This window comes from Musa acuminata, chromosome BXJ1-11 (genome assembly GCF_036884655.1).
Source record: "Musa acuminata AAA Group cultivar baxijiao chromosome BXJ1-11, Cavendish_Baxijiao_AAA, whole genome shotgun sequence".
NCBI classification, from domain to species: Eukaryota; Viridiplantae; Streptophyta; class Magnoliopsida; order Zingiberales; family Musaceae; genus Musa; species Musa acuminata.
The window spans coordinates 25,287,068-25,310,958 of NC_088337.1; the positions used below are offsets into that span (position 1 = coordinate 25,287,068).

Here is a 23,891-nt window from a genome sequence, read left to right on the forward strand (position 1 = left end):
GAGTTTGGGGACATGATCCAGTATGTTGTGTTTTGTTGTTGGTGGTCCTTTCAATTTGACATTTGCTAATCCATTGCTAATCCACATTTAAATTCAGTTTCATCTTTTGTGCTTGGTTCTAATTCCATTATGAGGATTAGTCTTAGATATTGGTTACAGTAATTACTGGAGTTTTGGGACATGATTGAGTGTGTTTCATTTTGTTATTGGTGATCATTTCAAGGAGACATTTGCTAATCTGCATTTAAATTCAGTTTGTTCTTTTGCGCTTGGTTCTAATTCCATTACGAGGATTAGTACTAGATATTGGTAACAGTAATTTTTGGGACATGATTGAGTATGTTGCATTTTGTTATTGGTGATCCTTTCAAGTTGACATTTGCTAATCCACGTTTAAATTCGGTTTCATCTTTTGCACTTGGTTCTAATTCCATTGTGAGGATTAATCTTAAATATTCGCAACAGTAATTTCTGCATCAAGTCCTTGTTCTGCTTTGAGTGGAGTTGGACGAAATAGTTTCTTTAATCTCTCTCACATGGTGTATGGAATTGTTTATATATCTTGGAAGTGAAAAAATCAGGGAGACTGATTAATTTACAACTTGGTGTAAATGTGGATTATTTAATTTGGCCCTTTTGTTGTGGAATCTTTGGTTAGAATGTTTTTTTTTTATTCTTAGTTGATGGGTGTAATTGAAACAGTAAAATATACTTAAATAAGGTATATATGCCAAAGCAAATGCTTCTAATGTGTGTATATAAGTGTGTGTGCGTGTGAAATCCCAGAGAGCAATTTCACAGTAGAGTTCACTAGGATCGATGTGGATCATTAACCCAAACCATCATGAGGACCGTTCAATCCATACGAGAACCAAACGAAACTGGTGGTGTTCAACGCGACGCGGTGGTTGGCTCGGGGAACTGGTAGAGCCGAACTGCCCCCGTTACCTTCCCTGGATCACGGCCGCGTGTTCCAGCTACCATGCCCCTCGCACTCAGCCGGTGTGCATCCGCCACGCGTCTCCTCGTTACCTTTGCCTTTATTAACCCTGACCCGAACGCTTCATGCACCGCATTGGTTCCGTCAAAAAGCTATCGTCATCATCTTCGATCATGGCTTCGATGTCGGCGGTGGGTTCTCCGTTGCCCATAAGCCATCTCCCCCTCGTTGCTCCACTTGTTATGATGGTCTGCTTTGTGATCTCTGTAGTTTTATTGGAGGTCGGTTGCTCGTCAAATGGGATCGGGACGACGCCTGTCGACAATGACCATGTCGCCTGCAACTGCTGCTGGTATGTCAGATCATCATGGAAGTAAGCCCAGGTCTGATTGATCTCCACGACAACGTCGAAACCTACAAATCCTATATGCATCGTCTATTTGTTTGACCGAATGGATTCATCAGGGAGTCGAAGGCCGAGTTCACGCCGATCGCGGTGGTGTTTGGGATGGTAGTGGTGGCGCTGTCCATCGGCGCCCACACCGCGAAGCAGCAACTGGTGCACTAGCCCAGCGTTTGGGTGAGCAAGAAGAAGCGGGAGTCCATCCCGGAGGTGGAGATGCCGGATCAGGTGGTGGGCGAGGCCGGCCGCTTCGTCAACAAGTCCTTCCTCCGGAAGGTGGCTCACATCCAAGACTTGGACGCCGCCCGATCCGGCACCTCCGACCCTTTTTACACGTATGATCGCCTTCTTTTCCTTCGTTTCCTCCCTCTTGTTGTATGTGTCTCCCTCGCCCTCATCCTCCTCTTTTCGGAGCGGGCCACGAGCTACGGAGAGCTTAAAGTCTGTTGGGGTTAATCCACGGGGCCATTGAGCAAACCCTTATCTTATGCTTCTTCTGCATTATGGATGTATGCATCGGCCCATCTATTTGTGTCTCCTTGGCAAGTAGAGAGAGGCTCTGTTTCTTTCCTTCTGTTGTCCTTGAAATAACTCGATCCGACTCAACCGTGAATGGTTGTATATTGATTTCAAATTGAAATAAAATAATTTCCGTTTTTTACGTTGATTTTATTTTATTTTAAATATGAGAAGACTACATCCATGGCCGAATACATTTAGATGCGCATGGCCGTGTTCATTGCAAATAGGGTTTGTTCTTCTCTCGATGTTTATAGCAGCGATGTTCACATCTTTTAAATCGAACACCAACTTCCACTGAACGGCCGCCCAACATTTAAGTACAAGTATCTACGATGAATAGAGAGAACCATTCAAATCGCATGTGCTTGTCTTAGTTTTCTCATCGCTTCTATCTCTCGTGCTATTGTCATCACTCTCACAAATAACTAATTCTCTTATCTCTCGTGCTCTTGTCATTACCGTCACAAACAACTAAGTGGGTATATAAAAGATAATTAGTTATCTTTAATATTTTGATCCTTATATTTTCTAGAATTATATTAAGATTCATATATTTAAGAAAATAGAACATTAATATATTGTTCCAACAAAATCTTTCTTTATTTATTTTTATTATTATAAAATTATCTTTTTAATGGATCTAAATATTTTATTTGTATAAGTATAAAGATCTCAATATAATTTTTAAAAATGTAAGGATCGAAACGTTAAATAAAAATAATTACATATGATACTATATAATTAGTTAAGCACAGTGGATGACCAAAGCAAAGAACTGTTAACAAAAATTTATATTTTTTGAGTGGAGGGTTAAAAGGAGTCACTCTAAGACTAGCATTGATGTTGATTATGGTGGCACTCGTCCTTTCGATCTCGACTCACAAGTCCAAAGGCAAAAGGTTATTATCATGTGTTGTGCATGATATTATCACCTTCGGAGCATGGCAAATGCCTCACGCGTTATGAGATCGAACCAAGGCAGAAAAATATGATAGATAATTGAGGATTGTATTTAATAAAAAAATATTATTTTATTTTTTAATGATTGTATGAAGTAAAGATTTACGAATAGCAAAAAAAAAAAAATTGCTTAACCATTTTTTTTCTTTCATTTTCATAAAAAAAAAAGATTGAAGCCCGAAACGAAATGTCCAACGATTACTTCGCCAACTCAGCATCCTCACGGTTCGGAGGTTGTTAAGGTTTGGAACCGCCTTTCTTTTGCTCACTCCCCCTTTTGCTTTCTGGTTCCTGAAACCGGCGGAGAAGAACAGCAGGCGACATGGCGCAAGAGGCCGAGGCGATCACGAACAAGCGAAAGGCCGGAAACGACTTCGTCGGCGATGGAAGCGGCGACGGGGACTGCGCCGAAGGTGATTTGCCGGCGATGCCGGAGGTGCCCTCCTTGGGGGTCGATCCCAAATCGTCGGCCGAGGCCCCCGGTTCCTATCCTGATCTTGTTGATGTCTATATTGCCAGCTTGTCTGATGGTCGGTACGGTGACTCCAATAACCGGTTTGGATATAAGGTGAGGAATCGCCCTACCATTTTGGATCGTAGTTCATTTCGTCTTTTATCTTTGGAGGGACCTGACGCAGCATTTTTTCGGCATCTGCGACGACGTGGCCATCAAGAACCCTTGCGTTGGAGACAAGGCGAGCGAATGGCCCTGCCCTTTTGGATCTTAGCTTCTTTCATCTCTTATCTTTGAATTTCTTCATGTCGATGTTGCACATTTCCCGAATTCTTGGAAGAGTATTTTGCCCAACTTAGTAAGTAAAACCAATAAAGAGAGTTCGCATAGAATTTGAGATCAATTCTGAATCCCATGATATATCTCCCTTCTGCGTCATATCATGTTCATTTTCCTCGAAATGTTAGGCTACTATTTTTCCTTTTCTTTACACTTCCAGTATCCTTTCTTTTTCCATTGTATTGAAAATGAACAAAACAATGCAATAATGATGCCAAACAACAAAAACAATGGTTATAATGGCTAGTGAACGTAACAGTAGCAGTATTTTCTCTATCTCAACCATTGTCATAAGTTTCCGTTTCGTTTCTCTTTCACGTCAACTTTCTATTTTTTGCTATTCTTCCCTTCCACTATTCTCCTCTTCTTTAGTCGATTAAATTTCCTAGAATTAGATAGAATTGACTAATTCTGGCTGAGTTCAATTTTTTTTTTGTTGCTAATTTTGATCATTTTTTTACTATAAGACGGAAAGTCCTTTTGAATTTGTATCTCGTGTGTTTAACTTTTAGCTAACTGCCATCATTGATTAATGAGCCTACATGACCCATGTCTTGCTTTGTCAAGCACACTGTAGTAGCAGGAGTGATGGTTAACGTGAGTTGTTTGGATCAGAGCTTTGATGTTGAGGCTTGCCTCCGACCTGTCACGGACAAACTTCGAAACAGGGTGTTTGATGTAATGCTTATGTATGTCCGTGTCTTTTGGCATGTTCATGCCTTGTACAGCAGGTAGAGGGGCGGCCGAAGGCTTAATAGTCCCATGTTAGTTGGGTTGGTGGCCTCTTTAGGCTTGTAAATAAATGTTGTGTCATGTGGACACGTTCGAGAGCTTTTCGGTCTGTAATGGACCATTTTACCCTTTGTTGTGCCACTGTTCAGAGCTTGTAAAGTCTGTTTGTATTTTGCATTGTCTATAAAGTGTTTTTCGGACATGTCTGCTTGTGGATCCCGATTGAGGCGTTCTTTTTAACCCGTTCTCTCTTTGGTTGGTCCTAAGGGACAATGGGAGGCTTCGGGGAGGCTGACCTTTGCGGACGGACGCGCGAGGGTGCCGCACAACTTAGGCAACTCCAGCTAAGTCCGTGTCATATGGTATCAGAGCGGGACAAGCACTCATAGAAACATTTGACATGCAAACGTGGGGGACTTAGCGGGGCTGCGTTGAGGGCAGTCAGCACACGCGCGACCGTTTTAGGGAAAACGGGCATGGAGATGTAGGGAAAAGAGTCGCTCAGAGGAGCGGGCATTTGACATTGGCATTCAGAGGAATGGCCAACCCTTCGCGCAAGAGGCACCACGAGAACAGGCAAGCTTGGAAGAATGCGGAGCGCACATAGGTTGGGATGGCTGAGTTTGAGCTACGGCTCAACGTTGACAACTTTACTTGATGGTGCTCAAGGCAAGCGAGGCGCTTGGCAAAGGACGAGACCATGCAAAGTGGAATGAGTTGCTCAGCGACCGAAAGAGTTGTGCAAAGCTCACAGAGGTGAGGGGAATTGCTAACTCGAAGAATTCGGTACTCATGCATGGGCTTGTATGCGGACGATGGATTGTTCGTGGCCATCCCAAGGCGGTCGAGACTCGACGCCATGGAGCATTTAAACTTTCTCTTCGGCATGCGAAGGATACGTCCGGAGGAGGCTGAAGTGTGCAACGAGTTCAGCATGTTGCTAGGCCTTGAGGGGTGCAGCGGTGGCTGTATTGACGTGGAGGCGCAATCTAGCAAGTGCGTTTGCAAGAGGCAGAACAATACACAGTTTGTTCAGCAAATCGGAGTAGTCCAAGGGGATGGTGATCTCCGAAACGAAGAGAGATGTTGCTCCAACGGGACAGTTATCCAGGAGGGATAAGTCTCGGCTCTCCAGAGGGAGAATCATGTGAGACGGACTTCACATGTTGAGGAGGAGTACCTCACAAACAACAACTCCACGAAGCTCAATGGACCGAGCAAGCAGCGAGGAGTTGTCGTATGATCTCGCTCGAGAGAATGCATTGGTGGATGCATTGCGAGATCAAGTGGGGGAGCGACCTAAAGCAACTTAAATGAAGGCACACTTGGAGTCGATGTAGAGATCGGACTCAAGGGAGGGCTGACCCGTGGAATGGTGGGCGCGAGGGCCACCATCGACTCAATGCAAAAACGAGGAGCGGAGCAACTTGGGTGTAACTTGGCGAAGTACCCAAGCCGCATGAAGGGAGCCAGCAGAGAAGTTGGAACATGGAGCAGAGGCACAGTGCTTTCCTTAGACAGAGGTCAAGGACATGAACTCTTGTAGAGGCAAGAGCAGGATCATGTTGTTTCATGGGTCCTTCATTCTGACGGAGTGGACTCATCTTGCATGGTGCCAAAGACGAAGGGAGCTTCTGGGCACATGCACCTTATCTCGGAGGAGCATTTGATGGAGGAACTAAGGCGACTCAATTTGCGGAGGCGAAGTTGGGTTCAGAAGGCCTTAGCACGGGGCAAGAGGACGCAGAGGCGGGTACTCTTGAAGAATATGCCACAGTGTTGCCATTCAAGTTGCCATGAAGGAAGCAGTGCGCAACGGAGATTGTGTTGGTAGGGGCAAAGGCCCAGGATCCAGGCAATGGTGCACAAATTACAGCGAAGTCGGTGGACTTCGGGAGCTACTAGGCGACGGACTGTCCTAGAGCGGTGCTTCATCTAGGTGTGACCCAAGAGTGGGTGGATGAAGGTCGATTGCCAAAGGCCACACATGGAGGGTTCACAATTCGAGTTTATTCCACAAGGATCAGAATGCAATGGAGATGTCACCACGAGGCGACATGGTGCAGCGGATCATGGTGGAACAGTTCGTGGCAATGCGACACACACGACATAGTCCCGTGAGGGATGAGATCATATGGAGGTATGATCGGGAGCTACTGGGAGCTCCGCTTTGGTGAACAACACGACGGCAAGAAGGGCTATGGATTCAAGGAGTGAAGGCCATGGTACCGCAGAGGCGGGTCTTCCGTGCGTGCATCAAATTTTTCATCAGATGAAAACCTTGGTCATCAGCATATGGGGGCTGGGTTCCACCAAGGGAAAAGTTCGAATGCAAGTACCAGTGAGTTCCATGGGAGGGATTTGATCATGCAGAGGTATGATCGAAGCAACTGAAGAGTTGGACTGCTCCAGAGCTCATATTCGCTTAAGGGAGCCCGACAAGTCAGAGGACAAGGTCGAGTAAGCGAACATTGCTACCAAGGAAGCTAAGGAGAACAGAATCGGTGCAAACCCTACAACGTGATGGCAGAGGCCATGCATGGGAGTTGCAGTCTGTCTTTCCATCGACCAAACAGACTGCTTAGAGAACACAGAGGTGTTGAAGCAGGGGGTCGAAAGGGGCGAGGAAGCGACGACGAGTCCAGAGGGACTTAGCTACCCAAAATCAAGCAATTAGTTAGAATGGAGGTGGACTCAGAGGAGTGCCACGGAGACATCTCTACTGATTGTGAAGAAAAGGGATGGAGATGCGAGGCGACGGATAGTAGTGCCATGGGCATGGCAGCGCCATGGTACCGCAGAGGCGGGACTTCCGTGAAGGTCATTGATCCCTTACTCTCATGGAGGGAGAGTGTTTGGTCGTGAAAGGGGCCGAGGAGGTGGAGCATGCAGAGGCAATCTCCAAGTACCGAGACAAGGCTGAAGGGCAGAGGCCGAGGAACTTCGTAAGACCGGTGTCAACAAGTTTCTCATCAAGATACCGTAAGTGAAGGACTTCGGGTCATGCAAGAGTGCACGACCAAGGAATGAAGCAAGCAGTACGCGGTGCTGTACCTTTGCTACTCAGTGGAGTAGGCGGCAGGGTTGATGGAGAAGACGGTACAATCCCAGAGGCGACCTCATCTATCAGAGAATTACTCCAAGTTGGGGTGAAAACTTCCTGCATTCCAGAAGTTCAATGGCATTGAGAAGGTGAATCACAGTAGCTAACTCAACGCAAGGAGTGCAAACACTTCAAGTGCTTCAGAAGTGTGAGCAAAGAGCAGGCGAAGGCCAGTAACCAGCTCGATGCATGAAGTACAACCTCGAGGAGGCGGGCGAAGTCAAGTAACCTTTGCCTTCTCAACTCTTAAGAGAATGGGCGAAACCGAGTACCCCAATTCTCTTATCTATCCAGCAGAGGAGCTCTGCACAAGTTCAAAGACCCTTCGAAGAGAATGGAAGACAACAGTTGTCAAATCCTCACCAACGGTGATCAGTGCTACTGAGAGTAGATTGTCCGCTTCATTTCCCAACGAAATGCCAATCGAAAGTGGAAGCGATGCGAACCTACTTGGATGTGACAACTAATTGAAAGAAGAGTCAATGAGCAGATGTTGTGGAGGAAGGACCCAAAACTTCAGAAGTTTGCGAGGCGATGCTCGTTAAAGCTCCAACAAGCATCCACCCAGTTCAAGCAGCATGTGGAATTTTTGAGAGACTGGCGCAGTAAGGATGGTCTTTTCCTTCATTTGGTGGATCCGCAGGAATCAACGTGGATCAACACAACTCAGCCAACCCCACACCAGAGTCAGAGTCATTGGCGAGTTGAAGCAGCATGGCGGATCAAAGGTTCGACTACTCAAAAACAGCAGCGGAGAGCAGCTGGGAGCCAAGAGGCGCATTGCAGCTGGAGTAGAAAATTGAAGACTCAGCAAAGGCGAAGAGTTGCAGTGTTCACAAAGGCTTCGACGAGGACGTCGAAGGGATAAGTGGGGGAGAATGTCACGGACAAACTTCGAAACAGGGTGTTTGATGTAATGCTTATGTATGTCCGTGTCTTTTGGCATGTTTATGCCTTGTACAGCAGGTAGAGGGGCGGCCGAAGGCTTAATAGTCCCATGTTAGTTGGGTTGGTGGCCTCTTTAGGCTTGTAAATAAAGGTTGTGTCATGTGGACACGTTCGAGAGCTTTTCGGTCTGTAATGGACCATTTTACCCTTTGTTGTGCCAGTGTTCAGAGCTTGTAAAGTCTGTTTGTATTTTGCATTGTCTATAAAGTGTTTTTCGGACATGTCTGCTTGTGGATCCCGATTGAGGCGTTCTTTTTAACCCGTTCTCTCTTTGGTTGGTCCTAAGGGACAATGGGAGGCTTCGGGGAGGCTGACCTTTGCGGACGGACGCGCGAGGGTGCCGCACGACTTAGGCAAATCCAGCTAAGTCCGTGTCAGACCGGGCTCCAAAGTCAATGTCTGACCTGCAAGATGATCCAAGAATTGGAGCCAATGGGTACGATGTGCAGTTAAGAGCAATAACTGCAAGGTTATTGTTGAGAAATAAATGTTCAAAATTTAGTCAGTGCCAGTGTGCCAGAGGTATCAGGGTCTGTATGATTGGAGTGAGGACTGGTCTCTATGGCTGCCACTAGAATTTGTGATCAAAGAGTTGTTTGGCAGTTGGCCTTTAGTGACATATATCGACAGCGCACTGGGTATGTAATCGTTTTTATTGCTGACTTCGGGTAGATGGCTCATGACCCCTTCTTTTGCCATCAGTGCCAGTCTTAAATAAGAATATAAATCAAGTGCATTGTACCAAAGTTGGTCTATAACACAAGCTATGTTTTTTAACCATATCCTTGCCATCTTGTATTATACAACTTATGGGGGTTCATTGTATCAGTGTCTATTATATGTTGTCTGTGTGTCCATATCTCCTTCCATGCATTGAACATTTAAAGACATGGCAAAATGTTTGTACACAATTTTAGGACTTGAAATTGCATTTCACCGGTCAGCAACTGTTCAGAAGTTATAATGTTATGTCATGACTTCACTAAGCTGATGTTTTCACTGTAAGTACTATAAAAAATTTTGTAACAAATTATACAATGTGGTCATGTAAAAACAATACTTTTCTTCTTCTGACTGTGCAGGAACCTCTTTCCTTCTTAGCTGCTGAGATTCGGTCAGGCGACCACATCCTTCAGGAAAAGATCAAGGTACATTTTGGTGGGGTGACACACAGACAGTTGCTGCTGATCTATTCATTATGCTTGTTGATAGTTTCTGAGCATTACACTGTTTTCTATTTTGTTTGTATCCATATGTTATTTAACTTGCAGCTCCTTAACAATAAATATGCCGCACTGAGGCGAATACGGGGTGATGGAAATTGTTTCTATCGAAGTTTTATGTTCTCCTACCTGGTAATTGAAAAAGAAAATTCTGACAACCCTTGTGAACTTTGTATTTTGTGAGTTCACTGCAAACGATGTTCTGAGCATGAGTTAGTGATGTTTATGTAATATGAAAATAGGAACAAATTGTGGCAACACAAGACAAAGCTGAGGTTGATCGTATTCTTGCAAATGTTGCAATGTGTAGGAAGACACTACAAGTTCTTGGAGATCCAGATTTTATGGTTGATGAATTCTTCTTCGTAAGTTTTGTAACTCCTGATTTTTACTTATATTTAATTTAATTTCTGCAGTGTGATCTATGCATGTTTCTAGTTAGTATACTGAACCAACACAAATGCTGGTAACTGATGCTAGATGTATTCCTGTTAATTCTCTCAGATTAAATAGAGCATGTAAAAATGTTTAGATCTCCCTTTCTGATTTATCCTCCAATTCAATGTGCCTATATCATTGTGTAGATGAACAATACGAGTCTTTTAAGTCAGAGAAACTGCTTGAACTTTCTCATTAAAGAATTTGGGGATAATATGTACTTCTCTAGGAGTCTTCTACCAAACATTCATAGCTAGAAGATTACAACTCTTTGATATCACTGCATGTATCATTGGATATGTGTCAGGACCAAGAATCGAATGAACATTTTCTTGTTTCTTTGATGAACAACTTTCCAAAACTAAAGAAAGAAGCACAAGCAAGCCCTCATTTGTAAATTAGAAAGCAGCCATTTTAGGACTTTATTCATTATTATGCACTGCTGTTGTTTTATGGTGTTTTAGATGATATATTGGTTCTTTTCATTTTACCATATTAATGTTCCACCCGAGATTATCAATTGCAACAAGGTGATTTCTTCTTTGAAGTATAAGCCTCCACCTAGGCGGTATCTTGAGCTCATAACCAATGGGGTTCTTTAACATGTTACTATGTATTTGCTTTTCACAAATACTAGACTGCTGGTCATAGAGCATTTCTTTCTTGTTTATCTGTAATGTGATATATAATATAGTTGTCGATGTCAGTAAACTTACTCTTTAATCTAATTTTGCGTTCACTCGAATACAGTAGGAAAGTTCAAATGAAGCATAAATTCCCTGATGGAGGACATTGGAAAAGGTAGCCCAGCCCAGTCAGCCAAGGAATTAGGCTTTTGATGGACATGATTGTTCAATACAATCCTTGGTTCCTTGGTCTATTTTTTGGTGTAAGCAGTAGTTAGATATCCCCAATAGTTGGGACGTTATGACTTGTTCTTTCATTGTAAGCAATTAATAGATTGCTCCATTGAAAGCCTAGCGTATCACTAGTTTCGATTGTGCAGAATACCCTCAGCATCCATAGGCATATGCAAAGCAGTCAAGCTAGTTGATTGGTCCAGCTAGCTGACCCAGAATGAATAATAAATTAGGCCACGACTTCAGGCAATGGCTTGGGTTTGAGATTTTAGGTCCAAGAAATTCTTTTGATAATATTTCTAGATCCTACATCCATTTTAGCTGACTTTCATATATAAACATAATATAGCGTCATCTGGCCATACACTATATTCTATGTATGATTTAATTAGGTTTGAATTGAGTGCTGCTTAGGTTTAGTTCTGAATTTTTTAGGTTGTCTTTTTTATTTTTTTAACAGATAATCTAATTATTGTTTGTGACGTTGATATAAGAGCCTAATACGTGTTGATTACATGACCTTCATATGTAATTGTCAATGGCCTACATAGACAATATGATATACATGGTTTTAGTTTTTGTTTAGGTGATGTAGTTTGGTTGAGTAGCTTGACCCTTATCCTCTCTCATATTTGTTTTTTTTTCTCTCATTTCTTCTACCTTTGCCGTTTCTGCTCTCTGGATGTGATCAACAGCAGACATGCTCATCTTTGCCTACCTATGAAATCCCAATCAGCTCTCTACTGATTGGTTTCGCCCTTCTCAGAGTTTTATTCAGACTGATAGTATCGAGATACTGGGTGATTGAGAAAATAATAATAATTACCAGTTGGTATGAAATGGCCTAACTGACATAGGGAACTGTGGCTTCAATTGTGAAATTATCTGAACACTTTTTGTGAGGTAACTAACTAGAGACCATCTTGCTTTACTGGTGACCAATCACTTTCAGTGGATCCATATCCTCTGGCATGTTGTAAGAATTTTTTAATTGGCTTCAGTATTTACTCTTTAAGGTATATCTATTATGAACATATAGGAGTACTTCTTGGCGGATTTTGAACAAAGAACCCCCTTCTACTACATATTGTTGGATCATATACTGCTTCCTGCTGAAATTCTCATTGTGAAATTTGTTTCGATAAGGACTAAAAAAAGGTCTGCTTCGGTGAAGATAATTTTCTGATAGTTATGAGTATTATCTCAGATGTTCATTAGCCTGCTGGAAAATGTTCTGAACGAAAGCTGTCCTCCAATAAGGTAGGATTTCAATTGCAAGTGTCTTGTATTTGCCACCAAGAAACAACATATATTTTTCTGAAAATAACTTTTGAGTTTTCTGCCATTCAATGTCATAACATGCACATTTTGCATTGACAGTCATGAGGAGCTTCTGCAGATAAGCCGTGATGAATCGTTCTCAGATAACCGTAAGAAATTTGCTCCAGACTGTTTGTCCTTTTCTGTAACATAACTCTTTATCTTCTAAGCAAGTTTTCTGGCAGTTGTTTTGTTCTTCAGAATTGTTGCGTCTGGTGAAATACGCAGAAGAGCAGCATTTTTTGAACCATTTATTATTGGCTTAGAGAATACAAGCGTAGACCAGGTTATTTGTGACTTCTCATCCTCGTTACATGCATGTTTGGTTGCATCCGAAGGTCAGATTGCTTAATGTACAACCAATATGTATTTTTGGTCGTAGACTTTTTTGTGTTAGGCTAGTATCATGCAGTTGCGTGTGTCATCGAATGTATTCCACTTTTGCAGTGTCCAACTTGTTGGTGAATAATTTCTTATCCATCTATTGTGTCTTGCTTACAGTTCTGCAAGGAGTCGGTGGAGATGTTGGGGGAGGAAAGCAACCATGTTCAGATCGTAGCTTTATCTGATGCTTTGGGTGTGCCTATAAGCGTGGAGTATCTTGACCAGAACTCGTCCGACGGAGGTGCTCTTACTCCAAGTGACGTCGTGACTAATGGGAGCAATCCAAGTAGGACGTTTCTGTCATCGACACCGCGGGTGAAGTTGCTGTGTCATCTTGGCCACTACGATGTTCTGTACCCCAAGTGCCAGTAGTGTTTAATTTCTTACAGGCTTGTACGTTCTCTAACTGCATAACTTTCTTAACATCCCTTGGTTTCCATCGATTGACTTGCACTTGCCATTTTTTGTGAGTTGCAGATTGCTTATCATGGCAAATCGCGAGGCGCTTGTCATTCCAAATGTATCAAAACATTTGTAGCAAGGGAGTCTTTTGGGCGACTACTCGTAAATGATAATCCGCATCCAACATTCACGCACAGACATGCCTTGCATGCATTCTCAACACTTTCCTTGTTTTTGCAATGAGCTCTTCACAACGTTATTTTTCCCCTAATTGCAACTGAATTTCTCGAAGTTATTAGAACTATAAAGCCCCAGTTAAATGATTGTGTGCAGGCACATTGATTGATCAGAAAGTTGAAATTCTGCAACAAGCCAAATTTTACATCTAAAATCTCGTCATCATTTAAATATCTCTTATTCAAATTTTATTTAATTTGTTTGGAATTTGTTTTTGACACTAGGAATAAAACGAGTTAAACATGCCAATTCAGGCTATTTTTAAAAGAGTATGAAATTTTATCTAATTCAATTTGGTTCTTGTTGAGATGTTCTTTGTAATGAGCAGTATAATGAGTAAGATTTGGATTAAAAAAAAATTTCAAGAACGAGCTGGTTACCTTATTTTCTCAAAAATAGGAGCCTTTAACCTTTTTCACTTATTTCACATTTTAAAATATCGTTGTGTCAAATTAAACTGATTGAAGAACAGAATCGTACTCAAGCTTTTTATACTAGGAGTTTATGATGGATAAATTCAAATTGACTCAATTTTGAATTTGTTTATTTAAAGTTTACCCACAGAATCTGATTATTATTTAGTCTCCCATTCAAATTTTATCCAATTTGATCTTCTGCGTGTGAATTTTTGGAAAGTTTTTATCACTAGATCCGTCAAAGACAAACCCGGTGCTGAAAGTACCAATAAGAGCACGAGGTTTTTGGAGGTTTTCCTGTGTCGGTGGAGGCAGGGAGCACTGCCAGGTCTCCCAATTCACAGTGATGGTGTCACTACAGGATCGCCAGCCAAGAAAATTCATGAAAGAAAATCATAACTTTGGATTTTTCTTGTATAGGTTCATAAGTTTGAAAAAAATTTATAAATTTTTTTTTAAAAAAAATTGATTATTTTATCTCTATTAGTTATCACCCTCCATCCATGTCTTTATGTGCAAGCTGATAAACAATCCAGTTGTCTTTTTCTTTTTTCTTTTTTTTTCTCTTGATCACTTGTGTCTTTTTACATAGGTTGACAGGCAATGTCGATCACCTTCTCTCTCCTTAATCGCTCATGCTTTTATAGGTTGACAACACCGATCGCTCCTTCTCCTCTAGTTGCCTATGCCTCCGTACGAGAGTTGATGGGCGGGCGAGGATCAACAGGATAAGCGGCTAAGTGTGAGGAGGTACAATTAAGAGTTGAGGCTATGATAAATGTTTTTTAAAATTATAGAGTTAAAATGATTTTTTTTATATACACACGAGAGTAGTACTCTGTCAGAATTTGTTTGGTTACAGAGAAAAAAACCCAAAGTTCACAACTTTTTCCGGGAAGTCTCCAAGGATATTTATATGCAATTTATCCAATAAAAGATACTTTCAGACATTCAGTAGAATACTCTCACTCTCTTCTGTCCAAGGCACCAGTCTCCACCGATGCTCTCGTCGGTCTAAAAGCCAACCGCCTGAGGCGGCGGCGGCTGGCGGCAGAGGTAATGCGACACACGATCGAGGATGAGGCAGCTGGAATCCGCGAGACGGATCGGGGTAACCCGGTGCCTGTCTTAGCAAGGAGCAAGTCGGAACCCTAGGGAAGATCCCTTCTTCGTCCGACAGCGGAAAAATTCTGCAGGATCGATCGAGGTCTCTCAGTAAGGACGATACGAGGTGGTTTGGAGGTGATTAATGCACGTCGGCCCGCCTCCCCGCGGCTCGGATCTGGCCGCCCGCGGCATGGCGGCGGATGCGGAATCGCCAAGAGTGTTTGAGGCCTGGAAGGGAAGCAACGTAAGTGTTGTTGATCTATGTCCTCAAACTTTCATCGACGCCTCCGTCCAGCTGGATTGGTGGAATGGCTGCGACTTGCTTATTGGGCAAATTCGGTTTTGATTGCGTGATTCGTGTCTAGGAGAGATCGGAAAGTTAAAAGTTTCTGAAGTTTTCTTATATTGTTTCTTCAAATCGTCTGGCGTTCATGCGTGAGTGTGCAAGTGTGTGTTATTGGATATGAATTTGATGTGTCAAGTGAATTACCTTTTCCAATCTTCACCTTGTGTGCATTATAAAGTTCTCTACTTTCAGCTTATTTTTCCTTATCGAATGAATCCGAACTGCATTGTATGTTGGGCTTGATTCTTTTGCTAATTATATTTAGCTACTGGCTTCCTTGATATCCACTGAATGTAGAGTTCCGTTGCTGTGTTTGATTTTATCCAAAAAATGTCATAAGCTTGTAACATGTGTAGATTAGTTTTACCTTGAAGCCGATGGAGAACAATGTTCAGAAGTCTTTAACTCATTATTCTGCACTGCATTTACATTTGAAAAAAATAAAGGTTTATACTGATCCATACAAGACAGTCATTTGCATGCACTATTGTTCATAATAAAATGTAAGAGTACTGTGAGACCTATTTTAGGCTTGTCATATCCATTTAGTTTCCTGTTCTGTGTAAATTGAATTATTATGTCATTTGTTAGTAAATCATTTTGTGTTTATGGTGCATTAGTTCCCTGTATGGAGAACTTTTGAAATTGAAACAAAGAACTCATTGAATAAATTGCTATACTAAAGATGTAGTCATTGTCTTTACAATCAAGACAACCTTGAAAGTACCTTTTGTTAACTTTTGGCATCCTTCTTTGTAATTATTTTGTACATGTATGTGCAGTAGAACTTATGAGGATGTGAAATGCTCGAGATTTTATGTCAGGCTAAAAATGGCTTAGTTGTTGGTCGGCCTTGTTCTACTTGAGAGCATAATTTTGCCTGTTAACACCTGCAATAATACTAGGAAGTTTCTGCATGTACTGCATTTGGATTGAATATTAAAGTTTTTATATTAAATAAGTCAACTGTAGAACCTACTAAGAGTCTTGGCATTCCATGTAGTGAGTGAGTACTAGCTTACATTGATTCAGTTTCATGCATAATTTTCTGATTGCTCTACCTTTCCTATTAGTGAGATGAATGGATTGTTTTTACTCTTTGTTTTCAATGCTTTTATGACAATCATGCAGAAAATTCTTTTTTTAGAAGTTGAACACTTGGTTCCTTCATTGACATCTTTGCCATATCTTGTGCAGATTTTTTTTCTTCAAGGGAGATTTATATTTGGTCCTGATGTGAGATCATTGTTTCTCACCATATTCCTGATTGTTGCACCTGTTTCAATCTTCTGCGTGTTTGTTGCCAGAAAACTAATGGATGAATTTTCCAGTACTCTGGGTATACCAGTGATGGTAATAGCTGTCCTGTTCACTTTATATGTAAGTACTTCATTATCCTTGTCCCCTTATCATGACTTTTTTCCTTTGGTATTTAGATGCTCCATTTTGGTTGCTGCTTCTATAGTATCCTATAGAGATATCGAACATTGGAACATTAAAACAAAGGATATGGCATCCCTAAAACTCCTACAAATATGGAAAGCTTGCTAATAATTTGGATTTATTTTTCCAAATTTTAGCCATAAACTACACTTGTTGCTCTTCGCTCTCTACTCTCTGAACCATAAAATTCTGATTTGGATCTCATGACCTCGATAGAAGTTTTTACTGAAGATACAAGCTTCCAATTTTCCTTGTTTATAAGTGCTATAGTAAGCATGTTTGTCATTTATAATTCAAGTACGAAGAAAAGGGAGTTTCTAATTCATCAACTTCTTCCAGATGATTAGTTAAGGTATTTTGCAAGTATCCTTGTCGGCTTCAAGTTCCCATGCATAAGAGGGTTTCTGGATTTTTGTTTTTTTACTTTTCTTTTCCGTTTTTCCGTGTTAAGACATCCTTATCCCAATCCACTATCATAAGTGTGATGTATGTTTGTTGCTAACTACTAGTTGAAGTACAAATTCAATAGTTGCTCAAACTAATGGATTAATCTCCATAATTCAATGCTATTTGTTATATGAAGATTCTTCTGCCTATGATTTTCTTATTACCTACTAACTGACCTATATAGTGACCCCTATATTGATTACATATTGAAAAAGTGTCATTTGACAAGGTTAGTATCAGTGATTTACAAAGTGCTAGGCGCTAAATGACGCCAAAGTCAAAAAACGCTTGAGGCGCTAGGCGCTTGCCTGAGCGAAGCGAGACGTTAAAATATAAAAATATATAAAATAATTAATAAATATAATTATTTAAATAATAATATGATATTAAATTAAGAAAATCTATAGTACAAAGTCACAATGCCACATTAACAAAAAGCCTCAAAATTCAAAACAAAAAAATTTTACATCGAAGTCATTCATCTTAGTCAATATTATCGTCATTTTCAAACAAATCATCTTCATTGAGTTCGTCATCTTCCTTTTGTCCTTCCTCTTCATCAAAATATATTTCATTCTTTATGTCTTCAACAATGGAAGGAGTCAAGCTTGATGTTGTTGTATTCATTTTTCTCTTTGTCATATGTCTTGTATATGTTTGTAATTCTCCAACACCTGAAGCTCTTGTCACATCTTCCCATGTCAATCTAACATCTTCAAATACAAGATCGCCTTCGACATCTTACAAGTTGGCACTCATTTTGCCCACCAACCGCTCATTTAAATCATCAATATCTTATGATAAGATTGGATCAATTCTATTTCGCAAATCATGACGAGCCTTCAAAGCTTGATTATACTTTATGTAAACAAGATCGTGTAATCGTTGATGTTCCAATTGATTTATTCTCTTTAAGTGAATCTGTCATATCATATAATTTAAAAATATATTAATACATATATCTAAATAAATAAATTAATTGAAACAAAAATATTTAGTGATCCTTACATGTTCAAAGACACTCCAGTTTCGCTTACAACCCGAAGCACTACATGTCAAACTAAGTATTTTGATAGCAAATTGCTGCAAGTTTGGGGTGAAATTTCTAAATAGACTTCATCATTCAACTGCAAAATTTATGTTATTATTAGCAATAACATAGCAATATACTATAGATGAAATTAATTATATCAAATTATTAATACCTAGCGATATAATTGTCCTGGATCGAATTGTCATTGGAATTCCAAAAAGACCTTCGACATTTTTATATAGAGATAATTCATGAATAATCTTATCTTGCACTACAAGGCTCGGAACTAATCTTGCAATGCATTGATATAACTCATCCAAAACTTCTGTATTAAACCTAACATATTTAATCTTATAAAAGAATTTTGGGTTCAAATAATATTCTACTACATATAAGGGACGATGAAGTTGATAATTCTATCTTTTGTTAATGATTGTAAAAATTTTCTCATGTGTTTCTTCATTTTCATTAAAAGAATTTTTAATCGTTTTCTTTGCTCTATCCATAGTCTCATAAATATATCCCATTGCAGGTTTATTTTAATTATCTACCAATTTGAAGGACTCGAACAAGAGGGCCCATTATCTTTAATATATAAACTATATGATTCCAAAAGGATGACATTAAGATGATATCAGTGGCCCTCTTGCCTTTTGCTTCTTTTGCCCATTTTCTTATTACCAATTTCTCAGAAGTAAACATATTTCTTAGGTTATGTTTTTGACGATGCACGCTGTATAATGTCAAGAATGAAATAGCAAATCGGGTGACACCATATCTCACCAATTCTTTATTACCTGTGAGTTCTCTTATCATATTTAAAGCCTCAGCATGATTAGTTAGGGATCTTTTCATTATCGTCCAACATTAAATCAATACAATGTACTGCACATGGAGTCCAATATAAGTGTTGTCTTTTTGTTTCAAGTAATTTACCTGAGATAAAGGATAAGAAATTTGATAAGACTTAAGAGTTTAACACATATAATTGAAGATAAAGTAATTAAAAAATTTAAAATATAAATTTTATAAGCTAATACATAGTTGCTTCTATTGTCATTTATGATTTGAACGATATTTTGTTCTCCAATTTCTTCCATGAATTTGCAATTGTCTTCAGATTTTACAAAAGATGAAGCATCTATCGACTTCACAAACATGGTCCATAAAGAACAGTTAATCATAAAATTAGTTATACTCCTGCATCTCTTGTTGATTTAAACATTTGACATAATAGAGCAACCATGTGTTGCCCATGATTCTTTATGGCCCTTTAGTAAGCCATTTGTATAATTTGACTTTTTTTTCAATAATGAAACTCGCATCTCATAATAAATTGACGGTTTTAATCCTGCATCATATATTCCAATAGCTTCAATCATCTCCTTAAGACTGTCTAAACAAATTGTATTAAGGGGGAAGACTAGTCTGATAGAATAAGCGAGCAATGTGCTGAATTGTTCTTTTTCTTATTTCTTTATCACAAGCATCACTTATATTTGTTTATCTTAATTTTGAACCTCCTGCTTACCCTTATTACTTCTGTGATCCTTGAAACATATATAGATCCATCTTTTCTTTTTTACACTTCTTGGTACTCAACTTCTTTTCTTTTGTTGTCGTGTACTTTTTTCCCACTTGGGTTGACACTTATCGAATAATATTCTTCTTCATCCCTGATATGTTTAACATTATCCTCTAGTAAATTTCCGTAAGATTCATTCTTTTGCATCTTCTTTTCATTCATATAAGCCAGCTACTTTTCTTTTACCTCAGGTGGACACTTCTTGCAAGTTATTGTATTCTTGAAATTTCTTAATAGATGTTGTTTTGTACGAAAAATACCACCTCTAATAGTCTTATCATAGAAGATACAAGTCACTGCATTATGATCTTTAGAATTCTTTAGATAATTATACTTCCACGCAGGATCTTTTTTTGATGTCATTGGAGAATCTATTGAGTCGCTCTGTACACTTGCCATTTATCCTGAAATCCTAACAATAATTTTAAATAAATAAAGATTAGCAGTATTAAATTAAAATAATATATTATTAATCTAATAAATAAAAAATACTGTTAACAGTATACTAAGTTGAGTTGATGTAAGAAGAGTGTAAAAAGAGTAAGGCCGAGGCTGCTGATTAAGAGCAGTGGCAGCAGCGAACAGCGGCGAGCAACGATAGTGGTAGCGGCAACAGAGAGGAAAAGTCGACGGTCGAATTGTGAGCAAGGTTAGGGTTGGGGAAGTCGCAAGGGAGGCTGATATCGGTGTTTTAGTTGGTTTGATTGAACCAACTAACACAAATGAGATCGAACCAGACCTAAAATGCTAGTTCGGTTGCATGATTTAACCCGGGCGCTTGGGCTCGGGCGAGCGCGCAGGCGACGCCTCTTTGAACTGTGCTACCTGGACATTAAATGAGGCGCTCAGGCCTCGCCTTACCTCGCCCGAGCGCCCGAGTGCCCGAGTGCCTTTTGAAATCATTGGTTAGTATAACCATGCTTACATTTAAAGGTTTGACATGGCTTTTGTTACCTGGAAATATTGATTTACTAAAGTAGCATAATTGTCATGCTGCCAGGTCAATTACCAGATTAACTAGATGGACATCTCTTACTGAACTGGTAGTCCAAGTTGGTGCCCATATGCATTATGTTGATCTGGTCCCTTGAATTATGAAGTGCGGGTGTTAAAATACACATAACTTGTATCTGCATAAAATATAATACTCATCCATAAGAAGGCACTTTAATAGAACTGAAATGGCACAAACCTATATTGGACTGCATTTCAGGAACCCTATGATGCATACATACTATATATTTCTCCCAATTGTTATCCTATTTGGTTTATGGCATTTGCAGATTTCAAATGCATTTCTTGCTCCATTGTAGCACTTTACTAGCCAAATATTTCTTCTTTTAATAACATTACAACTAAGTGTCGAACCAAAATGTACATAGACTTTGTGCATGATATTATTGCACTTGCATTTTGCTATTCGAAGTGTGATAGCCAGATTTGTCAATGTACATTGTCTTTGTGCATGATATCACTATACTTGCAAGTATTTTTATCCAAATCAAAGTGTGATGTGGGCTTGGCCTTTCAGGATTTGATTCTTCTACTTGTGACATCGGGTAGAGATCCGGGTATAGTACCTCGTAATCCACATCCTCCAGAAGCTGAAATCTTTGAGGATAATAGTGAAGTTGGAGGTGCCCGAACTGCACAATTACATTTACCACGAACAAAGGATGTAAATGTGAACGGGATGACCGTAAAGGTGAAATTCTGCGACACTTGCTTGCTCTATCGGCCTCCTCGTTGCTCACACTGCTCAATCTGCAATAACTGTGTGGAACGTTTTGATCATCATTGCCCATGGGTTGGCCAATGCATTGGGCTTGTAAGTTGCAAATTTTTTGTATAATTGTTTGAAATTGTCTTATATGTTAATGTGAGCCAGCTTGATTCACAAATGAATATGTTTAATGACTAATGAAAACCTGAAACTGTAGACCATCCAGGACTGTTTGCCAACAACTAGAACATTATTATCAAAACTAGTGCTATTACTTGCATTTGACAAAGATGACTTCAGATAAAAGACACTTTTTTCATGAGATAGTTTGTCTCTGGCTATTACTGATACTTGTATTCTTGATGCAGAGGAACTATCGTTTCTTCTATATGTTTGTTTTCTCAACAACTTTGCTCTGTCTCTATGTCTTTGGTTTTTCCTGGGTGTGCATCGTGAAAATTAGAAATGCTGAACAAATATCTCTTTGGAGAGCAATGACTAAGACTCCAGCTTCCATTGTCCTCATAATCTACATTTTCATATCAGTTTGGTTTGTTGGCGGCCTCTCAGTCTTCCATTTATATCTAATGAGCACCAATCAGGTATTATTCCTTGTAACTTCTTATTGACAGTTCAGTGTATATGCCCATGCTGTTCTTTGATCATTTTCTTTGTTCTTTTGTTAGACGACTTATGAAAACTTCAGATACCGTTATGATCGGAGAGCTAACCCATATAACCGAGGAGTAGTAGAAAATTTCAAAGAGATCTTTTTTACAAGCATCCCTCCATCAAAGAACAAATTCCGTGCAAGGGTACCACGGGAACAAGAATATCAACAACTTACTATAGGTGGCGGTTTCATGAGTCCAAATATGGGCAGAGCAGTGGGTGACATCGAGATGGGTAGAAAGCCTGTGACATGGGATGAATTGAGGGCAGTCACACAAGCTGGTGATCTAGAAGGAGGTCTAAGCAGTAGAAACATGGTGGATGACAAGGACAGTGAGCTCGGTGAAGTTTCCCCGGATTTAAGAAGGGAGTTTCTGTCGACAAGGGGTGTGGAAGTACAAGCTGCATTGCACCATAGGCGCTCAAGCTGGGGAAGAGGTGGGAGCTGGGAGACCATGCCTGAGGTTCGAGCTGTGGCATCTGCAATGTGGGAAACAAGTAGGATAGGCAGTGGCAGTGGCAGCCGCAGCATGTCTGCGGCAAACTTATGAGGTGTTCAGATAGCGACACGCTCGTAAAGGCATGGATCTTGTGGATGCCTTTTGGTGCATTGGAAAAGGACTGGTGTCTCCTAGTGTTGCATAGTTTGCGAGTGATCTATTGGGTTTGGTTGATACACATTTGTAGAAAATTGTTTTGTGCTGATTTGCTGTGATACCGGCATCGACTATTTTTTTTGTAGATCTGAAGACGATAGATAGTCGAGGACTGTATTCGCTTGCTTGGCATGTGTGTATATATTTGCGTTTGTGGCTTCAGTAAAAGTTGTTATCCATCTGAGCGTACTTCAGGTTTTTCTCTCTTCCTTTTTTCTTTAGAAATGGTTCAACATTGCTATGTGTCTAGTGGGTCTGTTGTTTTCTTCTTTTCTCATATTAGTTAACAGGATTATATTAGGGATTGCAGTAAATGATACTATTGATTGATGGTGGGTTTGGGTAACAATCTTGTCATAAACTAAGCATAAAAATCTATAATATGTTATATTAAATATGAAAATAATTTTTTATATTATGATTGAAATCAAATAATTAGATATGTTTAACGATGCATACCTTTTTCTTATCCAGTGTCTTGTCTATTTACAGATAAGAGTAGAGAATCTAGAATAAGTTATTAGAATAATTCCTTTCAGCAATTGATCAATATATATCATCAGAATCTAATTAGTTATATTATATATATCTTATCCAATTATAAAGGGTTATAAAATCTAATATATTATATATATCTTATCCAATTAGAAAGGACTATAAAATCTAATATTCTCTCACTTGCCCTTGATAAGATATAAAAATATTTAAAATTAAAATAAATAACATAAAATTTGTTTGAAAATAATTTTATCAAATTGGATTCCAAAGAATTTTGAAAAACATATTTTATACATAGTCATGAATTTTAAAACAAGCTAATAAGTCAAATAAACACAATAATATTATATTAAGTTTAACTATCAATGCGAGTAATAGCGGTTGTATATCATTAATATCATACTCCCTTCTATATACCACAACATTATTAGTATTTATCTTGTCAAGATAATCATATTATTACATTCAACTATAATATGCATAAATATAAATGTAAACAAAGAAACATATAACTTTAATTAAGCAAGAAAAATATCAATAATAGCATCTACCTAAACATGTATCATCATATCTTTTATGACTTGCTCACAAGTCTCATTCTAAAAATATGTTCTTTTAATATTTTACATTATAAAGCTTTTGTCAATGGATCAACAATCATCATAGTGGTGCTCAGGTTGTCAATTGACACTTATAGTTT

General features: G+C 39.5%; 2 protein-coding genes across 8 annotated transcripts; both read left to right on the top strand.

Moving 5' to 3' along the window:
- The first annotated feature begins 3,027 nt into the window (after nt 1–3,027).
- LOC103971542 (OVARIAN TUMOR DOMAIN-containing deubiquitinating enzyme 1) lies at nt 3,028–13,222 on the top strand. 3 transcript variants are annotated; one of them, XM_065090199.1, is made up of 10 exons: nt 3,083–3,393; nt 3,500–3,520; nt 9,484–9,549; nt 9,673–9,756; nt 9,867–9,989; nt 12,130–12,182; nt 12,303–12,352; nt 12,428–12,528; nt 12,744–13,019; nt 13,104–13,222. In XM_065090199.1, the coding sequence occupies exons 1-9, from the start codon at nt 3,148–3,150 to the stop codon at nt 12,996–12,998; spliced, it is 999 nt and encodes a 332-aa protein (XP_064946271.1). In that variant the 5' UTR covers nt 3,083–3,147; the 3' UTR covers nt 12,999–13,019; nt 13,104–13,222. The 3 variants fall into 3 exon arrangements, with proteins under 3 accessions (XP_009383861.2, XP_064946271.1, XP_064946272.1); XM_009385586.3 differs by lacking the exon at nt 13,104–13,222 and having other exon boundaries at nt 3,028–3,393; nt 12,428–12,580; nt 12,744–12,947; XM_065090200.1 differs by lacking the exon at nt 3,500–3,520.
- A 1,069-nt stretch (nt 13,223–14,291) lies between these two features.
- LOC103971543 (probable protein S-acyltransferase 7) lies at nt 14,292–22,882 on the top strand. 5 transcript variants are annotated; one of them, XM_065090195.1, is made up of 6 exons: nt 14,292–14,431; nt 14,673–15,032; nt 16,332–16,514; nt 21,174–21,470; nt 21,734–21,967; nt 22,052–22,882. In XM_065090195.1, the coding sequence occupies exons 2-6, from the start codon at nt 14,931–14,933 to the stop codon at nt 22,586–22,588; spliced, it is 1,353 nt and encodes a 450-aa protein (XP_064946267.1). In that variant the 5' UTR covers nt 14,292–14,431; nt 14,673–14,930; the 3' UTR covers nt 22,589–22,882. The 5 variants fall into 5 exon arrangements, with proteins under 5 accessions (XP_064946267.1, XP_064946266.1, XP_064946269.1 ...); XM_065090194.1 differs by having other exon boundaries at nt 14,293–14,431; nt 14,666–15,032; XM_065090197.1 differs by lacking the exon at nt 14,673–15,032 and having other exon boundaries at nt 14,319–14,431.
- Nucleotides 22,883–23,891: the final 1,009 nt, after the last annotated feature.